The 25,210-nt window shown below is 65.5% G+C and overlaps 5 protein-coding genes and 1 long non-coding RNA gene across 6 annotated transcripts; 4 read left to right on the top strand and 2 right to left on the bottom strand.

The window, feature by feature from the left end:
- Positions 1–426: 426 nt before the first annotated feature.
- Positions 427–1,999, bottom strand: SSR4 (signal sequence receptor subunit 4). Its single transcript, XM_054177276.1, has 6 exons — positions 1,904–1,999; positions 1,526–1,644; positions 1,372–1,446; positions 1,198–1,287; positions 1,031–1,096; positions 427–572 (listed from the first exon to the last, which is right to left on the bottom strand). Exons 1-6 carry the CDS (start codon positions 1,956–1,958, stop codon positions 468–470), a joined length of 510 nt encoding a protein of 169 aa, XP_054033251.1. The 5' UTR covers positions 1,959–1,999; the 3' UTR covers positions 427–467.
- Positions 2,000–4,097: 2,098 nt separating this feature from the next.
- Positions 4,098–9,475, top strand: IDH3G (isocitrate dehydrogenase (NAD(+)) 3 non-catalytic subunit gamma). Its single transcript, XM_054177198.1, has 13 exons — positions 4,098–4,204; positions 4,762–4,803; positions 5,397–5,408; positions 5,668–5,765; positions 6,126–6,238; positions 6,334–6,394; positions 6,666–6,798; positions 6,975–7,108; positions 7,604–7,706; positions 7,924–8,070; positions 8,979–9,073; positions 9,160–9,237; positions 9,331–9,475. Exons 1-13 carry the CDS (start codon positions 4,136–4,138, stop codon positions 9,473–9,475), a joined length of 1,230 nt encoding a protein of 409 aa, XP_054033173.1. The 5' UTR covers positions 4,098–4,135.
- Positions 9,476–9,820: 345 nt separating this feature from the next.
- On the top strand, positions 9,821–10,776 carry LOC128899077 (uncharacterized). The gene is made up of 4 exons (XR_008463047.1): positions 9,821–9,870; positions 10,337–10,392; positions 10,564–10,641; positions 10,753–10,776. It is a non-coding gene; the product is annotated as an uncharacterized LOC128899077 (long non-coding RNA).
- Positions 10,777–11,303: 527 nt separating this feature from the next.
- Positions 11,304–14,637, top strand: FAM3A (FAM3 metabolism regulating signaling molecule A; the record flags this gene model as incomplete). The annotated part of the gene is made up of 6 exons (XM_054177197.1): positions 11,304–11,446; positions 11,892–11,950; positions 12,393–12,443; positions 12,772–12,856; positions 13,976–14,102; positions 14,523–14,637. Coding segments are annotated over 6 exons (564 nt in total), but the record flags the coding sequence as incomplete, so codon positions are not given.
- A 441-nt stretch (positions 14,638–15,078) lies between these two features.
- On the bottom strand, positions 15,079–21,450 carry G6PD (glucose-6-phosphate dehydrogenase). The gene is made up of 13 exons (XM_054177226.1): positions 21,324–21,450; positions 20,666–20,826; positions 19,748–19,785; positions 19,344–19,452; positions 19,012–19,229; positions 17,994–18,149; positions 17,673–17,798; positions 17,421–17,514; positions 17,123–17,309; positions 16,774–17,009; positions 15,842–15,918; positions 15,625–15,717; positions 15,079–15,175 (listed from the first exon to the last, which is right to left on the bottom strand). The coding sequence occupies exons 1-13, from the start codon at positions 21,382–21,384 to the stop codon at positions 15,085–15,087; spliced, it is 1,647 nt and encodes a 548-aa protein (XP_054033201.1). The 5' UTR covers positions 21,385–21,450; the 3' UTR covers positions 15,079–15,084.
- Positions 21,451–21,669: 219 nt separating this feature from the next.
- IKBKG (inhibitor of nuclear factor kappa B kinase regulatory subunit gamma) lies at positions 21,670–25,180 on the top strand. The gene is given in 12 exon segments (XM_054177196.1): positions 21,670–22,055; positions 22,163–22,362; positions 22,512–22,594; positions 22,695–22,739; positions 23,025–23,106; positions 23,299–23,408; positions 23,645–23,755; positions 23,840–23,939; positions 24,155–24,304; positions 24,444–24,571; positions 24,862–24,977; positions 25,032–25,180. Coding segments are annotated over 12 exon segments (1,464 nt in total). The 5' UTR covers positions 21,670–21,835; the 3' UTR covers positions 25,151–25,180.
- The last annotated feature ends 30 nt before the right edge of the window (positions 25,181–25,210 follow it).

Here is a 25,210-nt window from a genome sequence, read left to right as displayed (position 1 = left end):
CCCAAGCCCCTGCCCCCCCACCGAGCTGCTTTATCACTGATGACATCACTTCCTGTGATGTCACCAGCGGGAGGGGACACCCCCAAAACAGACACAGGGGGGAGGGGGGGCATGGGCACTTTTATTGGGGTGAAAGGATGGCAGGAGATGGCAGGATTTGGTGACTCCACCCCCCCACCCCCCCAACAAAAGATTCCTGAGGGCACACACACATAGAGCACCCCCTCTTTTGAACACTAAAGGGAGCCCCCCTCCTCCCCCCAACTCAATTGGGGGTCATCCCAGCACGAAATCATAGCCCCCCTCACCCCCCCCATTTGGGGATATTTTTGGGGACCTTCAACACCATTTCTGGAGTGTAGAGGGGGTGGTCTTAGGGTGCTCTGCTGCCCCCTGCACTTCAGGGATCCCCCCCCCAAAAAATAGCTGTGGATTGGTGGGGGGCTCTGGGCTGTCTTTGGGGTGTCCTAGGCCTGGATGCTGCTCTTGGTGCTGAAGGCCAAGTAATAAACCGCCAGCCCGATGGCAGCTGCCACCACCTCTGTCGACACCCAGGGCCCGTTCCAAGCCCCCTGGGGACAAAAAGGGGAGGGGTCAATGAAGAGGCTCCCCACAGCACCCCCCCAAATCTCCCCCCCTGCCCCCTCCAAAAAAACACTGCCCCAAACCTCCCAGATGAGCCTCAAAACCCTGCTCTGCCTCCGATTTCTTGCTGATCCCTGCCCTGAAACCTTGGGGTCCCCCCCCCAGACCCTACCCCAGGCCCTTAATCCTCACCCTCAGAACTGCCTTAAACCCCCCACACCCTCCAAAACCATCCTGGTGCTCCCCCCCCAGACCCCCAACCCCATGCTGGTCACCGAAGGCCCCTCCAGTCACCTCAATCTCAGCACCGAGCCCTCCCTGTGCCTGCCAAAATCAAGGCTCAAGGATCCCTCCCCTTCATGGGGGCCTCAAAAAGACCTTCCCAGACCCCTGGGGACCCCCAACCCCCTGCTCCAGAGCCCTGGCCACCCCCCCCAGAGCTCACCCGGTGGTCGACGTTGACGGTGAAGAGCGGCTGGATGCGGGAGACGTCTTCATTGTTCCTCTGGGCCTGGCGAGGGAGGCACAGGAGCAGGGGTTCAGACCCCCAGGAAGACCCTGGGGACCCCCCTAAACCTTGGGGAGCTCTCAAAACTGAGGAGGGGTCCTCACCTTCCGCAGAGCACTGTAGGACTCCTCATCAAAGAACTTCACCTCGTAGGTGCCCGACTGGGCGTTGCGATGCTCCAGGCTCCAGGAGACCTGTTGAGAGGGGAGGGGGAGCCTCTAGATACCCCCCAGACCCTTTTAGGGCCCCCCAGCCCCATAATCTCCCCCCAGGCTCACCTGGTATCTCCCCACATCCTGCCCCCGGGTCACAGGGAATTGCTTCCCGTTGACGTCGGCATAAAGAGCCACATTCTGGGGGGGGAGAGAAAAGTGTTTTGAGGGGAGGGTCCCAGGAGACCCCAGCGTCTGGGGACCCCCCCCCAGGCCTCACCTGAGCCCCATTCTTGCAGACCAAGGAGATCTCCACCACGAAGACGCTTTCGGAGGAGATGACGGCGTCCGAGGTGGTGTAATAGGAGGGGACGATGGTGGGCTGGGGGCACGGCTCGCCTGGGGGCGGGGAGGGGGGAGTGAATATGAGGAGGGGAAGCACTGGGCCGCGCCCCCCATGGCCTCCGGACCCCTCTTGACATCCAGGACCCCCTCACAGGCACGCCACAGGCACCACGGCTCCCACGAGCTCACCCCCCGCCCCCGTCCTCTATCGGCACCCTAGACCCCCCCACATAGGCCCCGATAGCACCACCCCCCCCTCACTTCGGCACCCCACCGAGGCCCGCCCAGGCCCCACAGCCCCCCTGCACGGTACCTGTAGCGCCCAGCACCGCCGCCAGCAGCCCGAGCAGCACCGCCGCAGCCGCCATCTTTGCCGCCCACTCCTGGCTGCCCAATCAGCGCCTCCCGCCTCTCCTCCCGCAACCAATCAGCGCCGAGGGGCGGGCCGCCGTCGCGCTCGGCAGCCGATGGGAAGCGCCGTCTACCCTTGACGTGGCCTACGCGGGCTGCGGGCGGCGCACAAAATGGCGGCCGCGACTTTTGTGGCGCTGAGGGGGAGGCGATGGAGTGGAGTCTTAACTATAGCTACACCTATACCAGACCAGGTTGGAAGCGATCTTTGAGATCATCAAGTCCAACCTATCACCCAACACCATCTAATCAACCAAACCAGGGCACCAAGCGCCCTATCACGTCTCCTCCTAAACACCTCCAGGGATGGTGACTCCATCACCTCCCTGGGCAGCGCATTCCAATGGCCAATCACTCTATGAAGAACTTCTTAACATCCAACCTAAACCTCCCCTGGTGCAGCTTGAGACTGTGTCCTCCTGTTCTGCTGCTGGTTGCCTGGGAGAAGAGACCAACCCCCACCTGGCTACAACCTCCCTTCAGGTAGGTGTAGACAGCAGTAAGGTCTCCCCTCAGCCTCTCCTCCCAGGGCTGTGCTCCAGACCCCTCCCCAGCTTTGTTGTCCTTCTCTGGACACCTTCCAGCAGCTCAACATCTTTCCTAAACTGAGGAGCCCAGAACTGGACACAGGACTCAAGGTGTGGCCTGACCAGTGCTGAGCACAGGGCAGAATGACCTCCCTGCTCCTGCTGGCCACACTGTTCCTGATGCAGGCCAGGATGCCCTTGGCCTTCTTGGCCACCTGGGCACACTGCTGGCTCATGTTCAGCTGCTGTCAACCAGTACCCCCAGGTCCCTTTCTGCCTGGCTGCTCTCCAGCCACTCTGACGCCAGCCTGTAGCACTGCCTGGGGTTGTTGTGGCCAATGTGTAGAACTGAGCACTTAGATGTGTTCAGTGTTATGCCCTTGGACTCTGCCCATCTGTCCAGCCTGGCAAGGTCCCTCTGCAGAGCTCTCCTAACCCTCTAACAGATCAACATCTGCCCCCAGCTCAGTGTCATGTGCAAACTTAGAGATGATGGACTCCATCCCCTCATCCAGATCATCAATAAAGATATTGAACAGGATGGGGCCCAGCACTGATCCCTGGGGCACACCATTGGTGCCTGGCTGCCAGCTGGCTGTGGCACCATTCACCACCACTCTCTGGGCTCAGCCCTCCAGACAGCTCCTAACCCAGCTCAGAGTGCTGCTGTCCAAGCCAGGGGCTGGCAGCTTGGCCAGGAGTAGGGGACAGTGTCAAAGGCCTTGCTGAAGTCCAGGTAGACCACATCCACATTCTTCCCCACATCCACCAGGTGGTCACCTGGGCACAGAAGGAGATCAGGTTGGTCAGGCAGGACCTGCCCTTCCTAAATCCATGCTGCTGCAGCTGCTCCTGTAGTTTTAAGCCCCCAAATGGTGTTGGGAGCGCTGCAGGGGATGACCCAACGGAGTGAGGTTCACCCCAGCCCAGGGCTGGGTTGTGAGGCTCCAGGGTTGGGGCAGAGCAGCTGGAAATGGGAGGGAGAGGACCTGGGGGATTGGGGCGGTAGGGAGCGCGTACAAACCTTCTCACGAGTGGAGAAAAACAACCCAGAGCCAGCTGTGATAAGACATCAAATCTCTGAACCACCACTGCCAGCCCCCAGATGTGACAGGAAGGAGGTGCAGGAAGCAGATAAGAAAACCCCTTGTGACTGGAGATAAGGGGAAAAAAAATATCAACTTTAGTGGAACAACCACGAGGAGAAGGCATCCGGCAGAGCAACAGCCGCGCCACGGACCCCCGGCACGTCAGACGTCCCTCCCCTGGAGCCCCTTCAGGTACTGGAAGGCTGCTCTGAGGTCTCCTCGGAGCCTTCTCCGTGCCGGGACAGCAGGTTATCAGGAGGAGAGAGGACAAAAGGGGCTCCGTGCCTCCCCCGGGCCGGGGCAAAATGGGGGCCGGCGGCTCCCCCCGCGGGGCGGCGGTGGGGAGGCCACAGCGCGCATGCGCTGAGCCGAGCCTCCAGGCCACAAAATGCCGGCCGAAAGCCGCGAGACTTCGCATCGGCCGCCGTTATCCCAGACCTGGCGAGATCTCCGCCTCGCCGCCGTGCCCCCCCCCCCCCAACTCTCGCGAGAGTTCCCGCGCATCGCGGCACAGCGGCAATGGCGGCGGCGCTGGTGGCGGCCAAACGGCTGCTCCGGTTCCCGCTGGTGCTGGGGGGGCCGCGTCCGGTAAGTCTCGGAGGCCACGGAAGGAACCGACGGGATCCGGCCTAAACCTTCCCCCGCCGCACAAAAAAACCCGCGGCGCCCGTCGGGCGCAGAGCGCTGGGACTCTGAGCTCCGATTGGCTGGGAGGCTGAGGGAGGGACATGTGACTGGAGGAGGGGGAGCGATGGGGCGGGACCAAGTCGTGTTTGGCGACGCTGACTGGCTGCTGGCTAGGAGCGGGGGAGGGACGAGGCGGTGTCTTGCTCGCTGATTGGTGGGTATTTCGGGGGAGGGCGCGGCCCCGGGGCTGAGCCGCTGCGGGGGACAAATAGGGGAGTGGGCTCTGGAGGTCACTTTGGGGAGCTCTTGAGGGGCCCTTTCCGGGGGAGTCCGCGGCCTTTTCGGGGGTCCTGGGTTTCTGGGGGTGCTCTCGAGTCCCTCTGGGGGGGAGTGGGGTGTCTTTGGTTTTAATGGGAGGAGTCTGGGTTTTCGCGGGGTGGGGCTTGGGTCCCTTCTGGGGCTCCTGAGCCCTTGTTTTGGGGAGGGGGTCCTTGACTCTTCCTTCTCTCCCCCCCCAGGCATGGATTTCCCAAGATGCCGAGCGGCTGCACCTGCCCCCTGTAAGCTCCCCCCTCTGAGGGGGTGTCTTACCTCCCCTGCACCTGCGGGGGGTTCCCCAATTCTCTTTTCCCCTTTCTATGTATGTGGGGGAGGTCACTTTGCACCCCCCCCTCATTAACCCCAGGGTAGTTTACAGTGCAGGGGGAGCACCCCCAAACCCTTCTCTTATGTGAAGGGGTCTTCTCAGCTCCCTTTTTTTATGGGGGGGAGCTCCTCAACCCCCCTTTTTATGGCTGGGGGCTCCCCAGTTTCCTTTTTTATTATGGGGTGCCCACCAAATGCCTTCTTTTGCCTGTTTATTGGGGGGGAGGGTCTCCCCAAGCCCCTTTTTTGTTGGGGGGGGTGTCACTTTAGCACCCCATTATTGACTCAATTCTTTCAGCCCCCTCATTTGGGTCTGGGGGAGGTTGTGTGGATTTTTTGGGGGGTGGGGGAGCTGCATGGTTTTGCTGTGTTAATTTTGCTGTGTGAATTTTTGGGGGGGGGTCCTGTTGTTGCCCCCCCCCCCCCCCTTACTAACACCCCCCTCGTTTCTCACCCTCCCCCCCTCCCAATTTTACTACCGTGGCTGCCCCCCCTTTCCCCAACCCAGCACCGCAGCATTGTGAGTATTTGGGGGGGGTCCCTAGGGGTGGGGATGGCTGGGGGCTGGATCTCTGATTTGGGGGGCTGGGGGGGAGGCTTCAGGGGGTTTGCATGGAAAATGCATGGGGAGGGGCTGCCTGTTTGGGGTCTTCTGGGGGGGGGGGGGGAGGTTAAAAGGGAGTGGGCTAATTTGGGGAGGGGGCTAATTTGGGGAGGGGTTGGGGGATTGCCTCCCTTGCCCCAAATAAAAAAGCCTAATTGTGGGGTGTCTTTGACAGCCCCCCCCAGCTAAATATGGGGGGCGCCACACAGTGACCCTGATCCCGGGGGATGGCATTGGCCCAGAGCTGATGCTGCACGTCAAGGAGGTGTTCAGGTGAGCTGGGGGGCACTGGGAGGGCACTGGGAGGGGGGTGTCCAGGTGCTGGGAAGGTCCTGAGAAGCAGGAGGTGGGGGGCAAGGGGTGGGCCTGAGTGAAGACTTGAGAGGAGCTGTGAAGAGTTGGGGGGTTACTGGGAGCACTGGTGGGCACTGGGGTCCCTCTCTGCTCCCCAGGCACACTTGTGTCCCTGTGGGGGCTGACTGGTGGGCACTGGGGTCCCTCTCTGCTCCCCAGGCACACTTGTGTCCCTGTGGGGGCTGACTGGTGGGCACTGGGTCCCTCTTTGCCCCCCAGGCACACTTGTGTCCCTGTGGGGGCTGACTGGTGGGCACTGGGTCCCTCTTTGCCCCCCAGGCATGCCTGCGTCCCTGTGGACTTCGAGGAGGTTCGGGTCAGCGCCGAGGCACCCGAGGCCGACCTGGACAGTGCCATCACTGCCATCCGCAGGAACGGGGTGGCCCTCAAGGGTCAGGGGCTTGGGGACCCCCTGGGGACAGGGACCCCCTCTGGAGGGGACCGACATGTCCCCCGCAACCGCTGTCCTTGTCGCCCCTCCCCCCAGGGAACATCGAAACCAATCACAACCTGCCCCCCAGCCACAAGTCCCGCAACAACCTGATCCGGTGAGGGCTGGGGGCACTGGGAGGGGAGTTAAGGGCACTGGGAGGGAGCTGGGAGCACTGGGAGGGGAACTGTGCTGGACTGGGAGGGCTGGGTGCAGAGTTTGGGGCACTGGGAGCAGTGGGAGGGGTGCTGGGAGCACTGGTGGGCAGTTGCTAGCTCCCCTCCAGGGGCCCTGGGTGACCCCGTGGGCCGTGCCGGGGGTGGGGTCTGAAGCACGTCTGGGGCGTGTCCGGGGCGTGTCCGGGCGCTGAGGTCCCCGGGGTGTGGCAGCACGCGGCTGGACCTCTACGCCAACGTCATCCACTGCCGGAGCCTGCCCGGGGTGGAGACTCGGCACCGCGACGTCGACATCCTGATGGTGCGGGAGAACACCGAGGGGGAGTACAGCAGCCTGGAGCATGAGGTGCGGGACACGCCCTGCCGGACACGCCCTGCCGGATAGGCCCTCTTCCCTGGGCACCCAGCCCCTGGCTAAGGGCTTGGTTGGGTGTGGTCCCACGAGTGGGGCTAGGGTGTGGTCCCGAGGCTGGGGCTTGGGTGTGCCCTGCCCCCCACCCACCTCCCAGCCAATCCTGGCAGAGCGTGGCAGGCGTGGTGGAGAGCCTGAAGATCATCACCGCCGGGCGCTCGCGGCGCATCGCTCACTACGCCTTCCAGCTGGCGCGCGCCGCCGGCCGCCGCTCCGTCACCGCCGTGCACAAAGCCAACATCATGTGAGCTGCCTCCTGATTGGCTGCCGGGGCCCCTGCCTCGTCACTGATTGGCCTTGCTGGAGCTCTTCCTCCCGTGCTGCTGGAGGCTGAATCCCCACCGAGGCCACTTTGCATAGCCACGCCCCCAAAACGCCCACCGCTCCAGAGCCAGCCACTGAGCTGCTAGGAGGCTGTGCCTCTGGTGCTCAAACCCCGCCCCTTTTTGCTTGGCCACACCCCCCTCTGCTAACCACGCCCATAAGATGGCCACACCCTACTGCCCACCAAAGCCCCCCAGGAGCCAGCACCACTACCACTCCCCTCCTTCCCTCCTCCCCCTGCTTAATCATCTAATCAAAGCTCTTAGCCCTGTCCTCTTCCCTCATTGGTCCCTTCCATTGGCTCCTCCCCCTTCCCACAGCCTGCCCTGGGGGTGGTGCCCTCTCTCCTTGGCCCTGATAGGTTAGTCCCAAAGGGCGTGGCTCTCCAGTGCCACGCCCCGATTGGCCGTTGCAGGAAGCTGGGGGATGGCCTCTTCCTGAAGTGCTGCCAGGAGGTGGCAGCAGAGTACCCGGAGATCAAGTTCAGCAGCATGATCGTGGACAACACCACCATGCAGGTGCGTGGGGCTCTGAGCGGCTGCCTGGGGGGCGGAGGACACCTCTGGGGCCCTCAAACATGGACATGACCCCACCCAATCCTGGCCCTGAGCTGCCCTCCACCACCCTCACCCAACCCCCTCTCTGGGGTCCATCCCCCCCCCGCTCCTCCCTGGGTGGGGTTCCCCCGGCTGGGGTCCCCCTTCCCAGTGCTCCGAGTAAGCCCCCAGCCTGCAGCTGGTGTCCAGGCCGCAGCAGTTTGACGTCATGGTGCTGCCCAACCTCTACGGCAACGTCGTCAACAACGTCTGCGCCGGGCTGGTCGGCGGCCCCGGGCTGGTGCCCGGCGCCAACTACGGCCACGACTACGCCGTCTTCGAGACTGTGAGGCACCGGGGGGCTGGGGGGCACCGGGAGGGACTGGGAGGGGATGCAGGGGCACTGGGAGGGAACTTGGAAGAGCTGGGAGCACTGGGAAGAAGCAGGAGGGAATGGGGGGGCAGTGGAGAGGACTGCAGGGGGTACTGGTGGCACTGGGTGGGCACTGGCGGCATTGGGTGGGCACTGGAGGTTACTTAGGGTACTGGGTGGGCACTGGTGGCACCGGGTGGACACTGGAGGTTATTTGGGATACTAGAGGGGGTACTCGGGGAGTACTGGTGGCACTGGGTGGGCCCTGGCCATTACTTGGGGTACTGGTGGCACTGGGTGGTAGTGGGGGGTACTGGGGTGGTACTGGTGCACTAGGTGGGCACTGGAGGTTACTTAGGGTACTAGGGGGGTACTCAGGGGGTACTGGTGGCACTGGGTGGGCACTGGAGGTTACTTAGGGTACTGGGGGGGTACTCAGGGGGTACTGGTGGCACTGGGTGGGCACTGGAGGTTACTTAGGGTACTAGGGGGGTACTCAGGGGGTACTGGTGGCACTGGGTGGGCACTGGAGGCTACTTAGGGTACTGGGGGGGTACTGGTGGCACTGGGTGGGCACTGGAGGTTATTGGGGGTACTCGGGGAGTACTGGTGGCACTGGGTGGGCCCTGGCCATTACTTGGGTCACTGGTGGCCACTGGGTGGTAATGGGGGGTACTGGGGTGGTACTGGTGCACTAGGTGGGCACTGGAGGTTACTTAGGGTACTAGGGGGGTACTCAGGGGGTACTGGTGGCACTGGGTGGGCACTGGAGGTTACTTAGGGTACTGGGGGGGTACTCAGGGGGTACTGGTGGCACTGGGCGGGCACTGGGCGTTACTTGTGGCACGGGTGGGCACTGGTGGCACCGGTTGGTGTCGCAGGCCACGCGCAACACCGGCAAGAGCATCGCCAACCGCAACATCGCCAACCCCACGGCCGCCCTGCTGGCAGCCTGCATGATGCTCGACCACCTCAGGTGGGCTGCGGGGCAGGGTGGGGCCTGGAGGACGGGGCCGGGAGGGGGCGTGGTCTGACATGGGCATGTCCCTCCCCCCCTCCCAGCCTCCACAACCACGCCTCCAACATCCGCCAGGCCGTCCTCGCCTCACTGGATGATCCCCGCGTAAGTCCCGCCCCCCCGTTTGGAGCTTTTAGCCTATGAGAGGGGAGGGGGTGTGGTCAGCCACACCCAAGGGGTGGGGTGTAACCGGTCTGAACCATGCCCCCTTCCAGACCCACACTCCTGACATCGGTGGCCAGGGCACCACCTCGGGGGCGGTGCAGAGCATCATCTCCCACCTCTCACCTGCCTAGAGACCAGGGCATGGCCCCGGGCCACGCCCACCCCACGCACAAGCCCCGTGTGGACCACCAATAGGATTCGGCCAGTCACACCTACCCTCAATAAATGACCAATGAAAGCGCTTCACACGCCCTCTGCTGCGTCCTGATTGGCTGCCGGGGTCCGTGGGGGGAACGGAGGGCTGCTGCCCTGGGAAGGGGCTGGGAGGCGCTCGGGACCCTTGCAGTGCTCCCGGGAGCTTCCGGGGCCCTGCGCTTCCGGCCGGGCCGCCGCAGGGACTGCTGGGGCTCGTAGGCCAGGAGGGGCTGAAGCGGAGGCGCCGCCATGTTTGGCGGGCGGAGCGCTGCGGGGGGGTCTCGCCTCCGAGGGCGGGGCTGTGATTGGTGGGCCTGTCGCGGTGCTGCGCCCTGATTGGCTGATTGGGCGGAAGAGGCGGGTTCAAGGCTCGGCGTCGGGGGCAACCGGGGGCTGTGAGGGCGGCACGGGGGCGCTGGGGAGGCTGGGGGAGTGCTTCGGGAGGGTCCTGTAGTCTTTGGGGGGTTCCCGGCGGGTCCGAGGGGCTCCAGGGGGGTTCCGAGGCCTTTGGGGGGGGTCCCGGAGCTCCTGGAAGGGGGAGGGGGAGAGGGGGGGGGGGGCTCGATCCTTCGTGATGGGGGTGGTCTTGAGGCCTTCCGGGGGCTCCTGGGACCTTGGGGAGGCCCCTGCGTGGTTTTCGGGGTGCTGGGGGGGGTCGAGAGGCCTTTGGGCGCTCCGGAGCTCCTGGGGCGTCTCGAGCGAGGTCTTGAGAGCTGTTTGGGGGGGTTCGGAGGAGTCCCAGAGGTGTGGAAGCGTCCTGGGGGCGCTCCTGAGGCTTGGGGGGGGGCTTTTATGGGCCCCGGTAGTTTGGGGGGAGGGTCTCACATGAGGTCCGACCCCCGCCCCCCGTTTGGTTTTCAGCCCCACGGAGCCCCCACCCTGCAGCCTGAGCCCGGGCAGAGCCATGAGGCTGGCGGGTAAGGGGGGGCACTTAGGGGGCTGGGGGGCTCTATGGGGCTGGCGGGCACTTGAGGGGCACTTGGGTGTCTGGGGGGCACTTAGGGGGCTGGGGGGCTCTTTGGGGGTTCTGGGGGGGGTCGCTCTGGGACAGCCCCTGTGGCTCCAGCCCCACTTTGTGCTCCCCACAGGGCGGCTGCTGGGGCTGGGGGCTCTGGGGGCCCTCACTTGGCTGCTGCTGACACTGCTTCTGGGACCCCCCCGGGCAGGTGAGGGACCCCTGTGACCCCTTCTCTCACCCCCTCCCCCCCCCCCCGGCATGGACCCCTCTGAGCCCCCTCCCTAAATTACTTCCCCCCCCCCCCCCCAATTTCTAGCAGGGCCTGAGGGAGCCCCCACAGCCGGTGAGTGAAACCTGGGGGGGGGGAACTGAGGGATTTGGGGGTCACTCAGGGTCATCTTTCTGTGCTTCGGGCCAATTGCGCTGACTTTGGGGTGAAAGTGGTGGATTTGGGGTGATCCGGGGTGAATTTGAGGGGGGTTGGGTTCGGTGGGGTCGTTTTGGGTGGGTTTTGGTGGATTTTGTCTGGCTTTGGGGGGGGGTTTGGGGTGGATTTAATCGTGTGTATGTTGGGGGGGGTGTGGGGTGATCTGGTCTGTTTCTGGGGGGGTCTGGGGGGGATGGAGTTGGATTGTGTGTATTTTGGGGGGGTGTGGGGTGATCTGGTCTGTTTCTGGGGGGGGTCTGGGGGGGTTCTGGGCTGGTGTTTGGCGTTTTGCCGTTCTGGGGCTCGCTCTGTGCCTTTCCTGCCCTCTTTGGATGCATTTTGGTTAACTTTGGGGGGGTGTTTTTTTTGGGGGGTGGTCTCTCGGGCTGGCTTCTGCTCTCTCTGGATCTTTGCCGGGGGGGGGGGGGTTTCCTCTCTCCCTGGGGGTCCCCGCAGCCGCCGCCCCCCGCCCGCCGCGGTTCAAGTGTGGCCTCCCCCGGCCCTGCCCCCCTGGGCACTTCGCCTTCCGCCTGCTCAGCGGCGCCGCCAACGTCATCGGCCCCAAGATCTGCCTGGAGGACCGCCTGTGAGGGGCTAATTAGCGCTAATTAACGGCTCGTTAACGGCTCGCACCGCCCTGCCCCCCTGGACCACCCCCACCATCCCCTGCCGGCTTTCTTTTCCCCGCCCCCGTCCCCCCCCCCCCCCCCCCCCACTTTGTTGCCCTTTGCCCTTTTGATTTCCTTTCAGACTCTTAATTACCTCATTAATCACCTCTTACCCCGTTAATTACCCTCCCTCAACATACTCTTATCCCTTTAATTACCCCCTCACCTGCTTAATTGCCCCTTTCCCTTATCAATTACCCTCTCACCCTCTTGATTAAGCCCCTTTGCTTGTTCTCCACCCACTAATTACTCCCTTCCCTGGCTAATTAACCTCCTTACCATAGTAATTAGTCATCTTCTCTCTGTAATTAGCCCTTTTCCTCCTCAAATAGCCCTGCTAATTAGTGCTTTTCTCCTTAACAGCCTAATGAGCAGTGTCCAGAACAATGTGGGCCGGGGGCTCAACATTGCCCTCGTTAATGGTGAGGAGTAATTAACACCCTCGGGGGGGGAGGGTAATTAACAGCCTGAGGGGTAATTAATCACGCCCAGGGGTTAATTAATCACCCTAGGGGGTAATTAAATGCTCCCAGCAGGGAAATAAACCAACCTGGGGGGTAATTAATGGGGGTAAGGAGGTAATTAATGGGGATAAGGAGGTAATTAATGGGGTAAGGAGGTAATTAATTGGGGTAAGGAGATAATTAATGGAGTAAGTGGATAATTAATGAGGTGAGTGGTTAATTAATGAGGCAATTTGTGTAATTAATGGAGTAATTAAGGGGGCAAGTAGCCAATTAATGGGCAAAAGAGGCAATTGATTGGCTACAGAATGGGGTCCTTGGGGGTGTTGGTGGTACTTACACTAATTAATGTGTTAATTATTTGCCTAATGGGGGGAACTAATGAGCCCTTGGCCCCCAGGGGTCAGCGGGGAGCTGATTGCAGCCCAGGCCTTTGACATGTGGGCAGGAGGTGAGGCAAAACCCAGCGATTTTGGGGCCACTGCTGCTGGCCTGGGGGGGGGTTGGGGTAGGTGGGGAGGGGTTGGAGGGGGGGGAAAGGGTCTGAGGGGGATTTGAGGGGGGTTGGGGTAGGTGGGGAGGGGTCTGGGGGAGGTTGGAGGGGGGTCTGGGAGGGGGGGTTGGGTTTATTTCCCTCCTTTTGGGTACATTTCTCCCCCTTCTGGGTCCAACCCCTCCCATTTGGCTCCAAATCTTTCATCTTTAGCTCCAAATCCTTCTTTGTTTTATCCTCCCCCTCCCCCCCCTTGCCCTTGGGGGTCTCCTCCTGCTGCCCCCAGACTCAGAGGAGCTGCTGCGGTTTCTGCGCCCCCTGCACGAGGGGACCCTGGTCCTGGTGGCCTCCTACGACGACCCTGCCACCAAGTAACCAACCCCTGGGGGTCCTGGGGGGAGCTGGGGGATCCTGGTGGCCTCCTACAGTGACCCTGCCACCAAGTAACCAACCCCTGGGGGTCCTGGGGGTCCGGGGGGGAGCTGGAGGGGGTCCTGGTGGCCTCCTACGACGACCCTGCCACCAAGTAACCAACCCCTGGGGGTCCTGGGGGGAGCTGGGGGTCCTGGTGGCCTCCTACAGTGACCCTGCCACCAAGTAACCAACCCCTGGGGCGAGCTGGGGGTCCTGGGGGGGGTCTGAAGGGGTCCTGGTGGCCTCCTACAGTGACCCTGCCACCAAGTAACCAACCCCTGGGGGTCCTGGGGGTCCTGGGGGGAGCTCGGGGTCCTGGGGGTCCTGGTGGCCTCCTACAGTGACCCTGCCACCAAGTAACCAACCCCTGGGGGTCCTGGGGGGAGCTGGGGGATCCTGGTGGCCTCCTACAGTGACCCTGCCACCAAGTAACCAACCCCTGGGGGTCCTGGGGGTCCTGGGGGGAGCTGGGGGTCCTGGTGGCCTCCTACAGTGACCCTGCCACCAAGTAACCAACCCCTGGGGGTCCTGGGGGGAGCTGGGGGATCCTGGTGGCCTCCTACAGTGACCCTGCCACCAAGTAACCAACCCCTGGGGGTCCTGGGGGTCCTGGGGGGAGCTGGGGGTCCTGGTGGCCTCCTACAGTGACCCTGCCACCAAGTAACCAACCCCTGGGGGTCCTGGGGGTCCGGGGGGGAGCTGGAGGGGGTCCTGGTGGCCTCCTACGACGACCCTGCCACCAAGTAACCAACCCCTGGGGGTCCTGGGGGGAGCTGGGGGTCCTGGTGGCCTTCTATGACGACCCTGCCACCAAGTAACCAACCCCTGGGGGTCTTGGGGGGGGTCTGGAGGGGGTCCTGGTGGCCTCCAACGACCCTGCCACCAAGTAACCAACCCCTGGGGGGAGCTGAGGGTCCTGGGGGGGTCTGGAGGGGGTCCTGGTGGCCTCCAACGACCCTGCCACCAATCCCCCCCCAGGGTGGGCTATGGGTCCTGGGCCCCCTGGAGCCCTGTGCCTCCCCCAGGGGTAGTCCAGGGGGGCCCTGGGGCTGCCCCTGAGCCTTGCCCCCCCCCAGGCTGACAGAGGAGAGCCGCAGGATTTTCGGGGAGCTGGGCAGCACCGTGGCAAAGGATTTGGGGTTCAGGGACTCCTGGGTGTTCCTGGGGGCCAAGGGGGTGCAGGACAAGAGCCCCTTCGAGCAGGTGGGCACAGGGGGGAGGGGGGGGGGGGCTGGCTGGGAGGAGGGGCAAAGGCGGGGGGGGGAAATGGCGGGGGGGAGGGGGCAAAGGGGGTGCTGGGGGGCACTGAGGGAGGTCAGAAGGGGGAGGGAGCCCTGGGGGGTCCCAGGGTGCTCCTGGGCAACACTCAGGGCGGTTTGGGGCCAAATGTTCCACTTTGGGGCCAAGTCTTCGTTTTGAGTCTAAATCCCTCCCCCTTGGGTCCACTGCCCCCGGCCCCACCCCCCACCCCCCCCCCGGAGGCTGTTTCTCTGCATCAGACTCTCTTTATTTTGGGTCCATTTCACACACCTCGGGGTCCCCAGTCTCGGGGGGAGGGTCCCCAGTGTCGGGGGGGGTCCCCAGCGTCGGGGGGTCCCCCCTGACCGTCCCCTGCCCCCCCAGCACGTCCGCAACAGTCGCAGCTCCAACAAGTACGAGGGCTGGCCGCAGGCGCTGGAGCTGGAGGGCTGCGTCCCCCGCAGGACCCCCGACCCTCGCTGACCCCCCGGGGGGGGGGGAGGGGAGGGGGAGGCTGTGGGGCAGCCCCTGGGGCCGTTGTTGTTTTCCTCCCCCCCCCCCCCCATTTTGTTGTTTGCCCCCCCCGCAAAACCGGGGGAGAAATAAAGGCTGGGCCCTTGCTTTGGTGCTGGTTTGCCCCTCCAGGGGGTGAAAGAGGGGGAGGGGGAGGGGGGGAGGAGTAGGGGGGTGGGGGTGGGGTTGGAATTTGGTCCTGATTGGGGGGGGGGAAGCTGTGGGATAGGCTTGGAGTGCTGTGGGGCTGGGCTCTGTGGGGCAGGATCCTTCATCCCAGCTGCCAGGAGGGGGGTAGTACCGGGGGAGCAGGGCTGGGGAGCAGGGCTGGGGAGCAGGGCTGGGGAGCAGGGCTGGAATGCGTGGGGCTGGAATGCGTGGGGCAGGCCGTGGGGCAGGCCGTGGGGCCAGGCCATGGGGCTGGCTGTGGGGCTCAGAGCCTGTGGGGGTTGATCCAGCGGTAGGTGCCCTCGTACAGGAACCCTGCACGCTTCAGCAGCTCGTCCGCCTCCGCCGGGCCGCGGCTGGGGGCACAGGCGGCGTGGTGGGGGGCAGCCCCACATCTCCCTCCTCCGGCCCCCCCAAGCGCCCCCTCCTGCCCCACAGCTGCCCTACAACCCCACAGATTGCCCCACAGCCCCCCCATCTGCCCCAGAGATTCCTCCCCCTCCCCCCAAACCACCCCCTAACCTCCCCAATCAGGCTCCATAACCCCCTGCAGCCCCCCAAGCGCCCTCTTCTGCCCCACTCCCTGCCCCATAGCTCCCTCCTCGGTCCCCCCCAGTAGCCCCTCCTGCCCCCTCGATCAGTCCCACAGCCCATCTCTGCCCCCTAACCTCCCCAACCCTGCCCCCTAACACCCACCCTGGTCCCCCCAAGTGCCCCCTCTTGCCCCATAGATCCCCCTAAGAGTCCTCTCTTGCCCCATAGTTCCTCCACACCGCCCCCTGGCCTGCCCCCCAGCGCCCCCTACCTGCCGTAGACGTAGGGCAGGGGCCGCTGGGGGCTCTGCTCGATGCGGTGCAGCAGGGGAGTGAAGATCCTCCAGGCCTCCCTCAGCTCATCGCTGCCGGGGGGGGGGGAGGGGGCAGCAGGAGACAAAGTGAGGAAGAGGACCCCCTACAAACCCCTCCCCAGAGCCCCTCCCCCAAAGTTGGGGACCCCTCCCCCCAGGGTGTACCCCCCCAGACCTGCGCACGAAGTGCATTTGGTTCCCGCAGAGGACGTCCAGCAGCAGCCTCTCGTAGGCGTCCGGCAGCTTCACGCCCTGGGGGCAGCAGAGGGAGGGTTGGGGACTCCGGGGGGGGGACTTGGGGAGCACCAGGAGGGACTCTGGGGTCTCCAGAAGGGGCTGGGAGTCTCCAGGAGGAGTTTTGGGGTTTCCAGGAAACATTTGGAAGTCTTCAAGAGGAAGGTTTGGGATCTCCAGGACCTACTTGGGGGTCTCCCAGCTCCGTGTGGGGGTCTCCTGGCCCCACCTCAGCCTCTCCCAGCCCCATTTGCTCTCTCCCAGCCCCATTCTGGCCTCCCCAGCCCCATTTTGGCTTCCCCCATCCCTGTTTGGTCTCTTCCCTCCCCACTTTGGCCTCTCCTCTCCCCCTTCTGGGCCTCCCCCCTCCCCATCTTGGCTTCCCCCATCCCTGTTTGGTCTCTTCCCTCCCCACTTTGGCCTCTCCTCTCCCCCTTCTGGCCTCCCCCATCCCCATTTTGGCTTCCCCCATCCCCATTTGGTCTCTTCCCTCCCCACTTCAGCCTCTCCTCTGCCCCTTCTGGCCTCCCCCATCCCCATTTTGGCTTCCCCCATCCCTGTTTGGTCTCTTCCCTCCCCACTTTAGCCTCTCCTCTCCCCCTTCTGGCCTCCCCCATCCCCATTTTGGCTTCCCCCATCCCCATTTGGTCTCTTCCCTCCCCACTTTGGCCTCTCCTCTCCCCCTTCTGGCCTCCCCCATCCCCATCTTGGCCTCCCCCATCCCCATTTGGTCTCTTCCCTCCCCACTTTGGCTTCCCCCATCCCCGTTTTGGCCTCCCCCATCCCTGTTTGGTCTCTTCCCTCCCCACTTTGGCCTCTCCTCTCCCCGTTCTGGGCCTCCCCCCTCCCCATCTTGGCTTCCCCGCTGCCCACCCTGTATCTGCTGCCGTAGGTGAGGTCGAGCTCGGACTCCTCGGGCTGCAGGCTGAGCCCTGGCTTCTTGGTCATCAGCTTGGTGTAGACAGCTTCGTCGGGCTGCACCCTGACCACCAGCTCGTTCCTCTTGCACTGCCTCTCGAAGATGTCCCCTGGCACCTCCCGGAACTGCAGCCGCACCTCCGCCTTGCGCTCGTTCAGGGCCTTGCCGCAGCGCAGCACGAAGGGCACCCCTGCCGAGCCAGCCTTCGTCACCACCATCCTCCTCCTCCTCCTCCTCTTGGCCACCCTCTCCCCCCCCCCCCCCAGCAGCCCAGCCCCACCTCCCCACCCCTCCCCCACTCACCGTCCCACCTCTCGTTGTTGACCCTCAGGATGGCCGCAGCGAAAGTGGCCGTGGTGGAGCCCTTGGGCACCGTGGGGTCATCCAGGTAACCTTTCTGCCGCTCGGGGGGGCCCTGGGGGTCCCCCACGTACTGCCCCAGCACCACATCCTCCAGCTCCACAGGACTGATGCACTTCAGCACCTTCACCTGCGGGGGCAGAGGGTGGGGGTGCCACGATGTGCAGGGGAGGGGGTGGGAGGTGAGGAACCCAAGGGGCCAAGGAGCGGGGGGAGGGGGGGGCGGTGGGGGGCTGCAGACCTTCTCGTCCCGCACATCATCAGGGTCTGTGGACGAAGGCTTCTCCATGGCCACCAGGCACAGCATCTGCAGCAGGTGGTTCTGCATCACGTCCCTGGGGACGGCAGGGAGGGGGTTGGGACCTCCCCACGGCCCTCGGGGACCCCGCGGCGAAGGGGCGCGACGTCCCCACCGGGGGTGGTGATGCCCCCAGGGGCCCTCCCCAGGGGGGTTCCCAGAGCTGTCCCAGGCCCCCACCCCCCAGCCCCTGACCGGATGATGCCGAAGTCGTCGAAGTATCCCCCGCGGCCCTCGGTGCCGAAGGGCTCCTTGAAGGTCAGCACCACGCAGGCCACGCTGTCCCGCGTCCACACCGGGCCGAAGATGCGGTTCCCAAACCTGGGTGGGGAGGAGGAGGAGGATGGAAACCCCGCCCTGAGGAAGGGCAGGAAGCCCCCCAGGCCCCCAGAGCTGTCCTTAGGCTGCAGGGGCTGAAGCCCCCCGCTGAGCACCCCCACAAGCTGAGAATGATGAAGCCCCCCCCCCCCCCCCCCCATGCTGAGGATGCTGAGGGTGATGAAGGCTGATCCCCACCTGAGCACCATGAGGTTCTGCACCATCTCCTTGCCCAGGTAGTGATCGATGCGGTAGATTTGGTCCTCCCGGAAAAGGCTTCCCAGGTGCTGGCTCAGGGCCTCGGAGCTGGCCAGGTCCCGGCCAAAAGGCTTCTCCACGATGACTCTGTTCCAGCTGGGGGCACAGGGACACCGTCAGGGACACCACCGGGGGGCAGAGGAAGGCCAAGGACAGCATCAGGAACACCCAGGGGACACCACCAGGGGGCAGAGGAAGGCCAAGGACAGCATCAGGAACACCCAGGGGACACCACCAGGGGGCAGAGGAACAGCAAGGACAGCATCAGGGACACCCAGGGCACAGAGGGACACCAAGGACAGCATCAGGGGACACCCAGGGGACACCACCAGGGGACAGAGGAACACCAAGGACACCACCAGGGGACACCCAGGGGACACAGGGACACCATCAGGGCACAGAGGAACACCAAGGACACCACCAGGGGACACCCAGGGGACAGAGGAACAGCAAGAACAGCATCAGGGACGCCCAGGGGACACCACCAGGGCACAGAGGAACACCAAGGACACCACCAGGGGACACCCAGGGGACAGAGGAACAGCAAGAACAGCATCAGGGACGCCCAGGGGACACCACCAGGGCACAGAGGAACACCAAGGACACCACCAGGGGACACCCAGGGGACACCACCAGGGGACAGAGGAACGCCAAGGACAGCATCAGGAACACCCAGGGGACACCATCAGGGCACAGAGGAACACCAAGGACAGCATCAGGGACACCCAGGGGACACAGGGACACCATCAGGGCACAGAGGAACACCAAGGACACCACCAGGGGACACCCAGGGGACACAGGGACACCATCAGGGCACAGAGGAACACCAAGGACACCACCAGGGGACACCCAGGGGACACAGGGACACCCAGGGCACAGAGGAACAGCAAGGACACCACCAGGGGACACCCAGGGGACACTGTAGGCCATCCCCACGGTCTCCCCCCCCCACGCCTACCCCTGCCCCATGCAGTGGTCCCGCAGGTGCTGTGTGACGCTGGTGTAGAGCCCGGGGGGCAGCGCCAGGTAGAAGAGGCGGTGGGCACCGACCCCCCCGGGCAGGGCCTCCAGGTGCTGCTGCAGCCGCTGGAAGGAGGCAGAGTCCCCATAGAGGCCTCGCACGAAGCTGTGCCGGGAGAAGAACTGCTCCAGGAGGGGACCCTCCTCCGGGGTGGCCTGAGGGCAGGACAGGGATGGTGAGGGGGGCAAGGGAGGGGCGGGAGCAGGCAGAGACAGTCGGGGGGGACAGCTGGGGGGCAGGGGGAGCCGGCTGGGGGGCACTTGGGGCACCTTGAGGTAGGGCAAGGTCTGCTCCCGGATCTGCTGCACGCTGAGGTCGCTGCGGGCGAAGCCAACCACGTGGGTGTGGTCGGGGAGCAGCCCATCCCGGAACAGCCACCTGCAGGGGGCGCTGCGGTCAACGGGACTGCCCGGGGTCACCTGCGGTCACCGGGGCCGCCCGGGGTCACCTGGCCACGCCCAGCACCCCTCAACCCGCCCGCCCCCCCCCCCCCGGGACCAGCGTTTCCCCCTTCCCCCACTGGGGTCACCTGGGGACAGCGATGGCCTTGGGGACCTTGGTGGCTCTGATGGCTCCAACTACTCCCACAGCCCCTCCCAAATCCCCTCCCAGTCCCTCCCAATGCCCTCCCAGTCCCTCCCAATGCCCTCCCAGTTTAATCCCAGTTCCATACCACACTGTTGGATATATTTTCTTCTTGGCCAGGTCACCCTATGGGGGGAAGGGGATTGCGTTTTAGCCCCGCCCCTTCACCCCACCCCCCCCGGAAGTGTCTGGGCATGGGGGGGGATGAGGGGGTGATTGATGACATCATCGGTTGGGTAACCAGTGGGGGAGGGGAGGGGGAAGTTGGGGACGGGGAAGTTGGGGACAGCCACACCCGGGGCAAGCAGGGGCAGGCCCTGGCCACGCCCAGCTGGATCAGGTCAAAACCAGTTTGGCCCCCAGCCACGCCCAGCTGGGGCTGCCAAGGGGACACTCCCAGTTTGCCCCCAGGCCACTCCCGGGTCACCCCAGTCCACCCAGTTTGCTCCCAGTTCACTCCCAGTTCACTTCCAGTTCGTTCCCAGGTCACCCCAGTTCACTCCCAGCACACCCTGAATCACCTGGACTGCTCCCCAGTTCCCACAACTCACCTCCTAGCTCACTCCCAGTTTACTCCCAGTTTGCTCCCCATCCCCCCCAGTTTACTCCCAGTACACCCAAACTGTCCCCCAGTCCTCCCAGTTTACCCCCAGGCTCCCCCCCCCCCCCAGTTTGTTCACCCAGTTTACCCAGTCCAGCACCCAGTCTACCCAGTCCAGCACCCAGTTACACCCAGTCCAACCAGTTTGCCTCCAGTCTCCAGCCTCCAAAGTCTACCCTCCAGGCCACCCAGTTTGCTCCCCAGTTACACCCAGTGGACTCCCAGTCGCCCCAGATTGGTCCCAGTGGACTCCCAGTCGCCCCCAGTTTACTTCCAGTTCACTCCCACTTCCCCCAGTTCACTCCCAGACCCCTCAATTTACCTCCCAGTGTGTTCCCAGCCCCCCACCATTCCTCCCCCCCCCCCCCCCCCCCAGCCCCCCAGTTTCCACTCTCCCGTTCTCACCGAGGCCCCGAGGATGATGAAGATGTGAGGCTGGCCGCGCTGGAAGGCTCTGTCCTGGCTCAGCTCCTCCCGCAACAATCCGCAGCCCTCGGAGCGGCTCTGGGCCCCCTGCGGCTGCATCTCGCCGGGGGGGGGCGGGGAGGACGGGCGGCGAACTGGGGCTGGGGGCGACAGAGGCAGGACTTGGGTGCTCAGTTCCCTGCCCTCGAATTCCCGACTCCAAACTTCTCAGACCCCCATGTGCCTCCCCCGCCCCAATTGCCCCTTCCCCACGCTCCGACCCCCCGCCCCGAACCCCAAATCTCCCTCAAACCTCAGCCCTAGACCCCCAAGTCCCCCCTCTCAGACCCCCACATCCCCCCCAGATTCCCATCCCCACATCCCCTCAAATTGCCCCGGACCCCCAAACTCCCCTCAAATTCTCCCCCGCGGGCCCCCCAAGCCCCCCACCCCGCGCCCCTATTTCTCCCCCAGCACCCCCAAAGTGTCCTCCCGTCCCCCCTAGACCCCTTTAAAATGCCCCCAGGACCCCCCCAATTCCCCTGCCCTTCCCCATCCCCTCTCCCCAGACCCCACTCAACCGCCTTATCCCCTCTGAGCCTCCCCCAGACCCCAAAACTGCCACAATTTGCCCCAAGTTCCTCCCCCGCCCCCAGACCTTCTCCTGCCGGCTCCGGCCGCGGTTCCGCCGCTCCCCGCACGCTCGCGCGGCTCCCCATTCTCCCTCCCCGCTGCTCCCGCCCCGTCACCCCCTCCCTGGGCCAATCAGCGCCGCGCTTTTGTCTCCCCGGCCAATACGAATAAAGCATCCCCAGGGGAGGCGGAGCGTTGCGGTGGGCGCGACCAATCAGCTGAATGAGTGGGCGGGGTGATCCCCTCCCTCGCGCTCTGCCCACCAAGCAGCGCCACCATGTTGGGTACCGAGGCGGAAGTGTTGTGGGGGCGTATGGACGGCGTGACGTCACGTCCGTCCCGGAGTGGTGGCGTCAGTCAGCCTCCGGCGGAAGGCGGAAGTAGAAGCGCAAGGGGAAGGCGGAGGAGGCCGCGGAGGCTCCTTGGGGCTCTCGGGTTAGGCCCCGGTGAGGTTTTTCTGTTTCGGCCCTGGGTTAGGCCTCGGTTCAGCACCCGGTCCAGGCCCCGCCGCGTCTCCCGGCAGCGGCCCCGCGGTCGATGAGCGGCGGGAGGTGGCGGAAGCCGCCGGCAGAGATGGTGCAGCCCGGGGGAAGCGGCCCGGAGGGGACCGGCGGAGGCGGAGGAGCGGGAACGGGAGCGGCGGAGGCCGGGGATGAGGCGGCGGCGGCAGTCGTGGCGGCGGACGGAGGAGTCCCTGTGGAGGTGACGAGCGCCGAGGTGCTGCAGAGGCTGCTGGTGGAGAACAGGGAGCTGAAGGGTAGGGCCTGGGGAGGGCTGGAGGGGGCCTGGGAGGGTCTGGAACTGGTCTGCCCGCGGTCTAACCGGTGTCTGACCTGGGCTCCGCCGCCGTCTCCTCGCCCCCAGCCGCCCTGCGCCGCAGCAGTGAGGGCCTGCGGGGACGCTGCGAGGAGCTGCGGCGGCTGCGTGCGGCGGCCCGGGCGGAGCGAGAGCTGCTGCGGGGCTGTGCCGGCCAGGCCAGGGCCCTGGTGGGGAGGCTGCGAGCGGAGCGCGACCAGGAGAGGGCCGGCAGGGACGGCTCCGGGGCCACCTCCACTGCTACCACGGTACAGAACTGCCACAGCTGAGCCTGGAGTCCCCGGGGGGCTCTCTGGGGGTAGTTGGTCCCCTGTCTGTCCCCCCCCTCCCCCGGTCTGTCACCCCTCCCCCTGTCTGTCCCCACCCCCTACTTCCATGACCCTTGCGTGTTTCTCAGCCCTCTGCTGACCCCCAGGAGGAGGAGGCTCCTCAGGACCTCCAGGATGTCACCAAGCCACCCCCATTTCCCCCTGACTCCAGGTGAGCTTCTGTCACCTCTACCTCAGCCATTTGGGGACCCTCCCTCACAACAGTGTCCCCAACCCCCTCCCCTTGGTGACGCTTTCTGTGTCCCCAACAGCTCCACGGAGCAGCTGCAGCAGAGGCTGGCGGTGGCTGAAGCTGAGTGAGGCTGGGGGACAGGGAGGGGGCACCTGGGGGACAGGGAGGGGGTTTGTGGGGACAGGGAAGAGACACTTGGGGACAGGGAAGGGGCACAGGGGGGTGCCTGGGGGACAGGGAGGGAGCACAGGGGGGGTGCTCTTGGGGACAGGGAGGGGACACCTGGGGACAGGGAGGGGGCACAGGGGTGCACTTGTGGACAGGGAGGGGGCTCGAGGGGACACCTGGGGACAGGGAGGACACTGAAGGGTGCTGGGGGGCGCTGGTGCCACCCCCTTGTTTCCTCCAGGCTGGTGGCAGCTCGAGGGGCAGTGGCAGAGGCCGAGGCAAGAGCAGAGCAGCAGCTGCAGGCCCTGAGACGCCAGCTGGAGGTGAGGGCACCCCGCAGGGGGACTTCGGGGGGCACTGGGAGGACACTTCTGGGACCCTGAGGGTTCGGCTTCAGGCATCCTGAGGTGGCGCTGGGCAGGGTGGGGGAGAGATGCTCTGGGGACCCTGAGGGGACCCCCTGGGGCCCCCCCGAGGTGGCCCAGCCCCAGTGCCTCTTCCCTGTCCCCGAGCAGCAGGACAAGGCCGCGGTCAAGGCCCAGGTGACCTCCCTGCTGGGGGAGCTGCGCGAGAGCCAGGCCAGGCTGGAGAGCAGCCGCAGGCAGCGCCAGGAGCTGGAGCAGAGGTGGCAGCGGCCCCAGGGCGCTTGGGGGTCCTCAGAGGGGTGGCAGCATCCCCAGGAGGCTTGGGGCTGTCCCCGGGGGGGGTGGTAGGGTCCCTTAGGGGCTTGGCAGTGTCCCCAGGATCACCAGTGGGGGTGGTCCCTGGTTGGTGCCGCTGGGGGATGCTGGAAGTGGTTCTGGGGACTGCTCCAGGTTCCCCCAGGCAGGGAGGTGCCAGCCCTGCCCCCTGTGCCCGCAGGTGCCAGGAGGTGGCCGCGGGCCAGGCCCTGCAGCTGGATCAGCTCCGTCTGCAGGTGCAGAACCTGGAGACAGCCCTGAGGGTGGAGCGCCAGGGAGCCACCGAGGAGAAGTATGGGACAGTGGGGGCCAGCTGGGGGCCAGCTGGGGCCTGGGGGGGCCCTGGGGTCCCCACACTCTCCTCAACCCCCCCCAGGAGGAAGTTGGTGCAGCTGCAGGTCGCCTACCACCACCTCTTCCAGGAGTACGATGCCCACATCAAGGCCACCACGGCGGAGGGGGACAAGCAGGGACAGGTTGGGGGCACCAGGGGGACCCTGGGGACAGCGAGAGGGGGTCTGGGGACATCAGGAAGCTCTTGAGCCCCTTGAAGGTCCTAACTCAGACCCCTGGGGCCGTGATGGTGGCACTGCAGGGGTCCCTCCTGAGCCCTCAGGTCGCCAGGCTGCTTCCTTGTCCCCTTGGAGGGCCCCCCCCGAGGCCCCATGTGGTTCCCCCGCACGTCCCACAGGGCCCCTGGGAGGAGCTGGCGGCGGCCCAGGCGCGGCTGCAGGCGGCGGAGGAGGCGCTGGTGGCCAAGCAGGACCTGATCGACCGCCTGAAGGCCGAGGCCGAGCGGCAGCGAGCGGCGCTCGACACCATCCCTGTGCTGCAGGCGCAGGTGCGGCCGCCAGGGGGCGGCGGAGCGCGGCCGGGAGGGCGCAGCCGCCGGGGAGGGAGGGAGGGAGGGAGGGCCCCGCGGGTGGGGTCCCCCTGCTCTGTCCCCAACCCGCGGGGGGGGTCCCCGGCTGTGCCCCCAGGCTGACATCTTCAAGGCTGACTTCGAGGCGGAGCGAGCAGCCCGGGAGCAGCTCCACGCCCAGCGAGAGGCACTGCAGGAGGCCCTGGAGCAGCTGCGCCTGCGGCTGGGCACCGACGGCAGCCCCAGGTCCGGGGGGAGGGGCACCCGGGGGAGGTCCTGGGGGGGGGGGGGGAGGGCACACAGCCCCTTCCCCAGGGGCTCCACAGCCCCTTCCCCGGGGGCTCCACAGCCCCTTCCCCGGGGGCTCCACAGTAACCTCAGCTCCAGCCCCTGCTGGGCCTCCATTCTCACCTCCCTCTGCTTCCTTCTCTGTCCCTTTAACCCCCCCTCAAAGTTCCTCCCCAAACTGCCCCCAGCTCCCTCAGAGCCCCAGGGGGGCCCCCAGGGCCCCCCCCAACCCCTGCCTGTGCCCCCAGGTCCCGCATGGAGGAGCTGCGGCAGCGCCACTCCGACCTGCGCCCCGCGGTGCCCCTGCCAGGGGGTGAGTGGAGACCTCCATAGCCCCCTCCCCAAATGACTTAGGGGGGTGTGTGTGGGGGTCAATAATTGCTGTTCCTTCCCCCTCCTCCCCCCCCACCCGGGGCAGGTTTTGGGGGGCTCCGGGCAGCCCCCCCCGAGGAGCCAGAGCTGAGCTGCCCCAAGTGCCAGTACAGGGCCCCAGACATGGACACGCTGCAGATCCACGTCATGGAGTGCATCAAGTGAGGGGGTGGGGGGAGGAGGAGACCCCCACCCAAAACACCCCCCAGGAGCCCCCTGGCCACT

The sequence above is a fragment of the Dryobates pubescens genome, chromosome 39 (assembly GCF_014839835.1).
Source record: "Dryobates pubescens isolate bDryPub1 chromosome 39, bDryPub1.pri, whole genome shotgun sequence".
In the NCBI taxonomy this organism is placed as follows: Eukaryota; Metazoa; Chordata; class Aves; order Piciformes; family Picidae; genus Dryobates; species Dryobates pubescens.
Note: the sequence above shows the minus strand (reverse complement) of the source record. Positions and strands in the feature narration are given on the sequence as shown.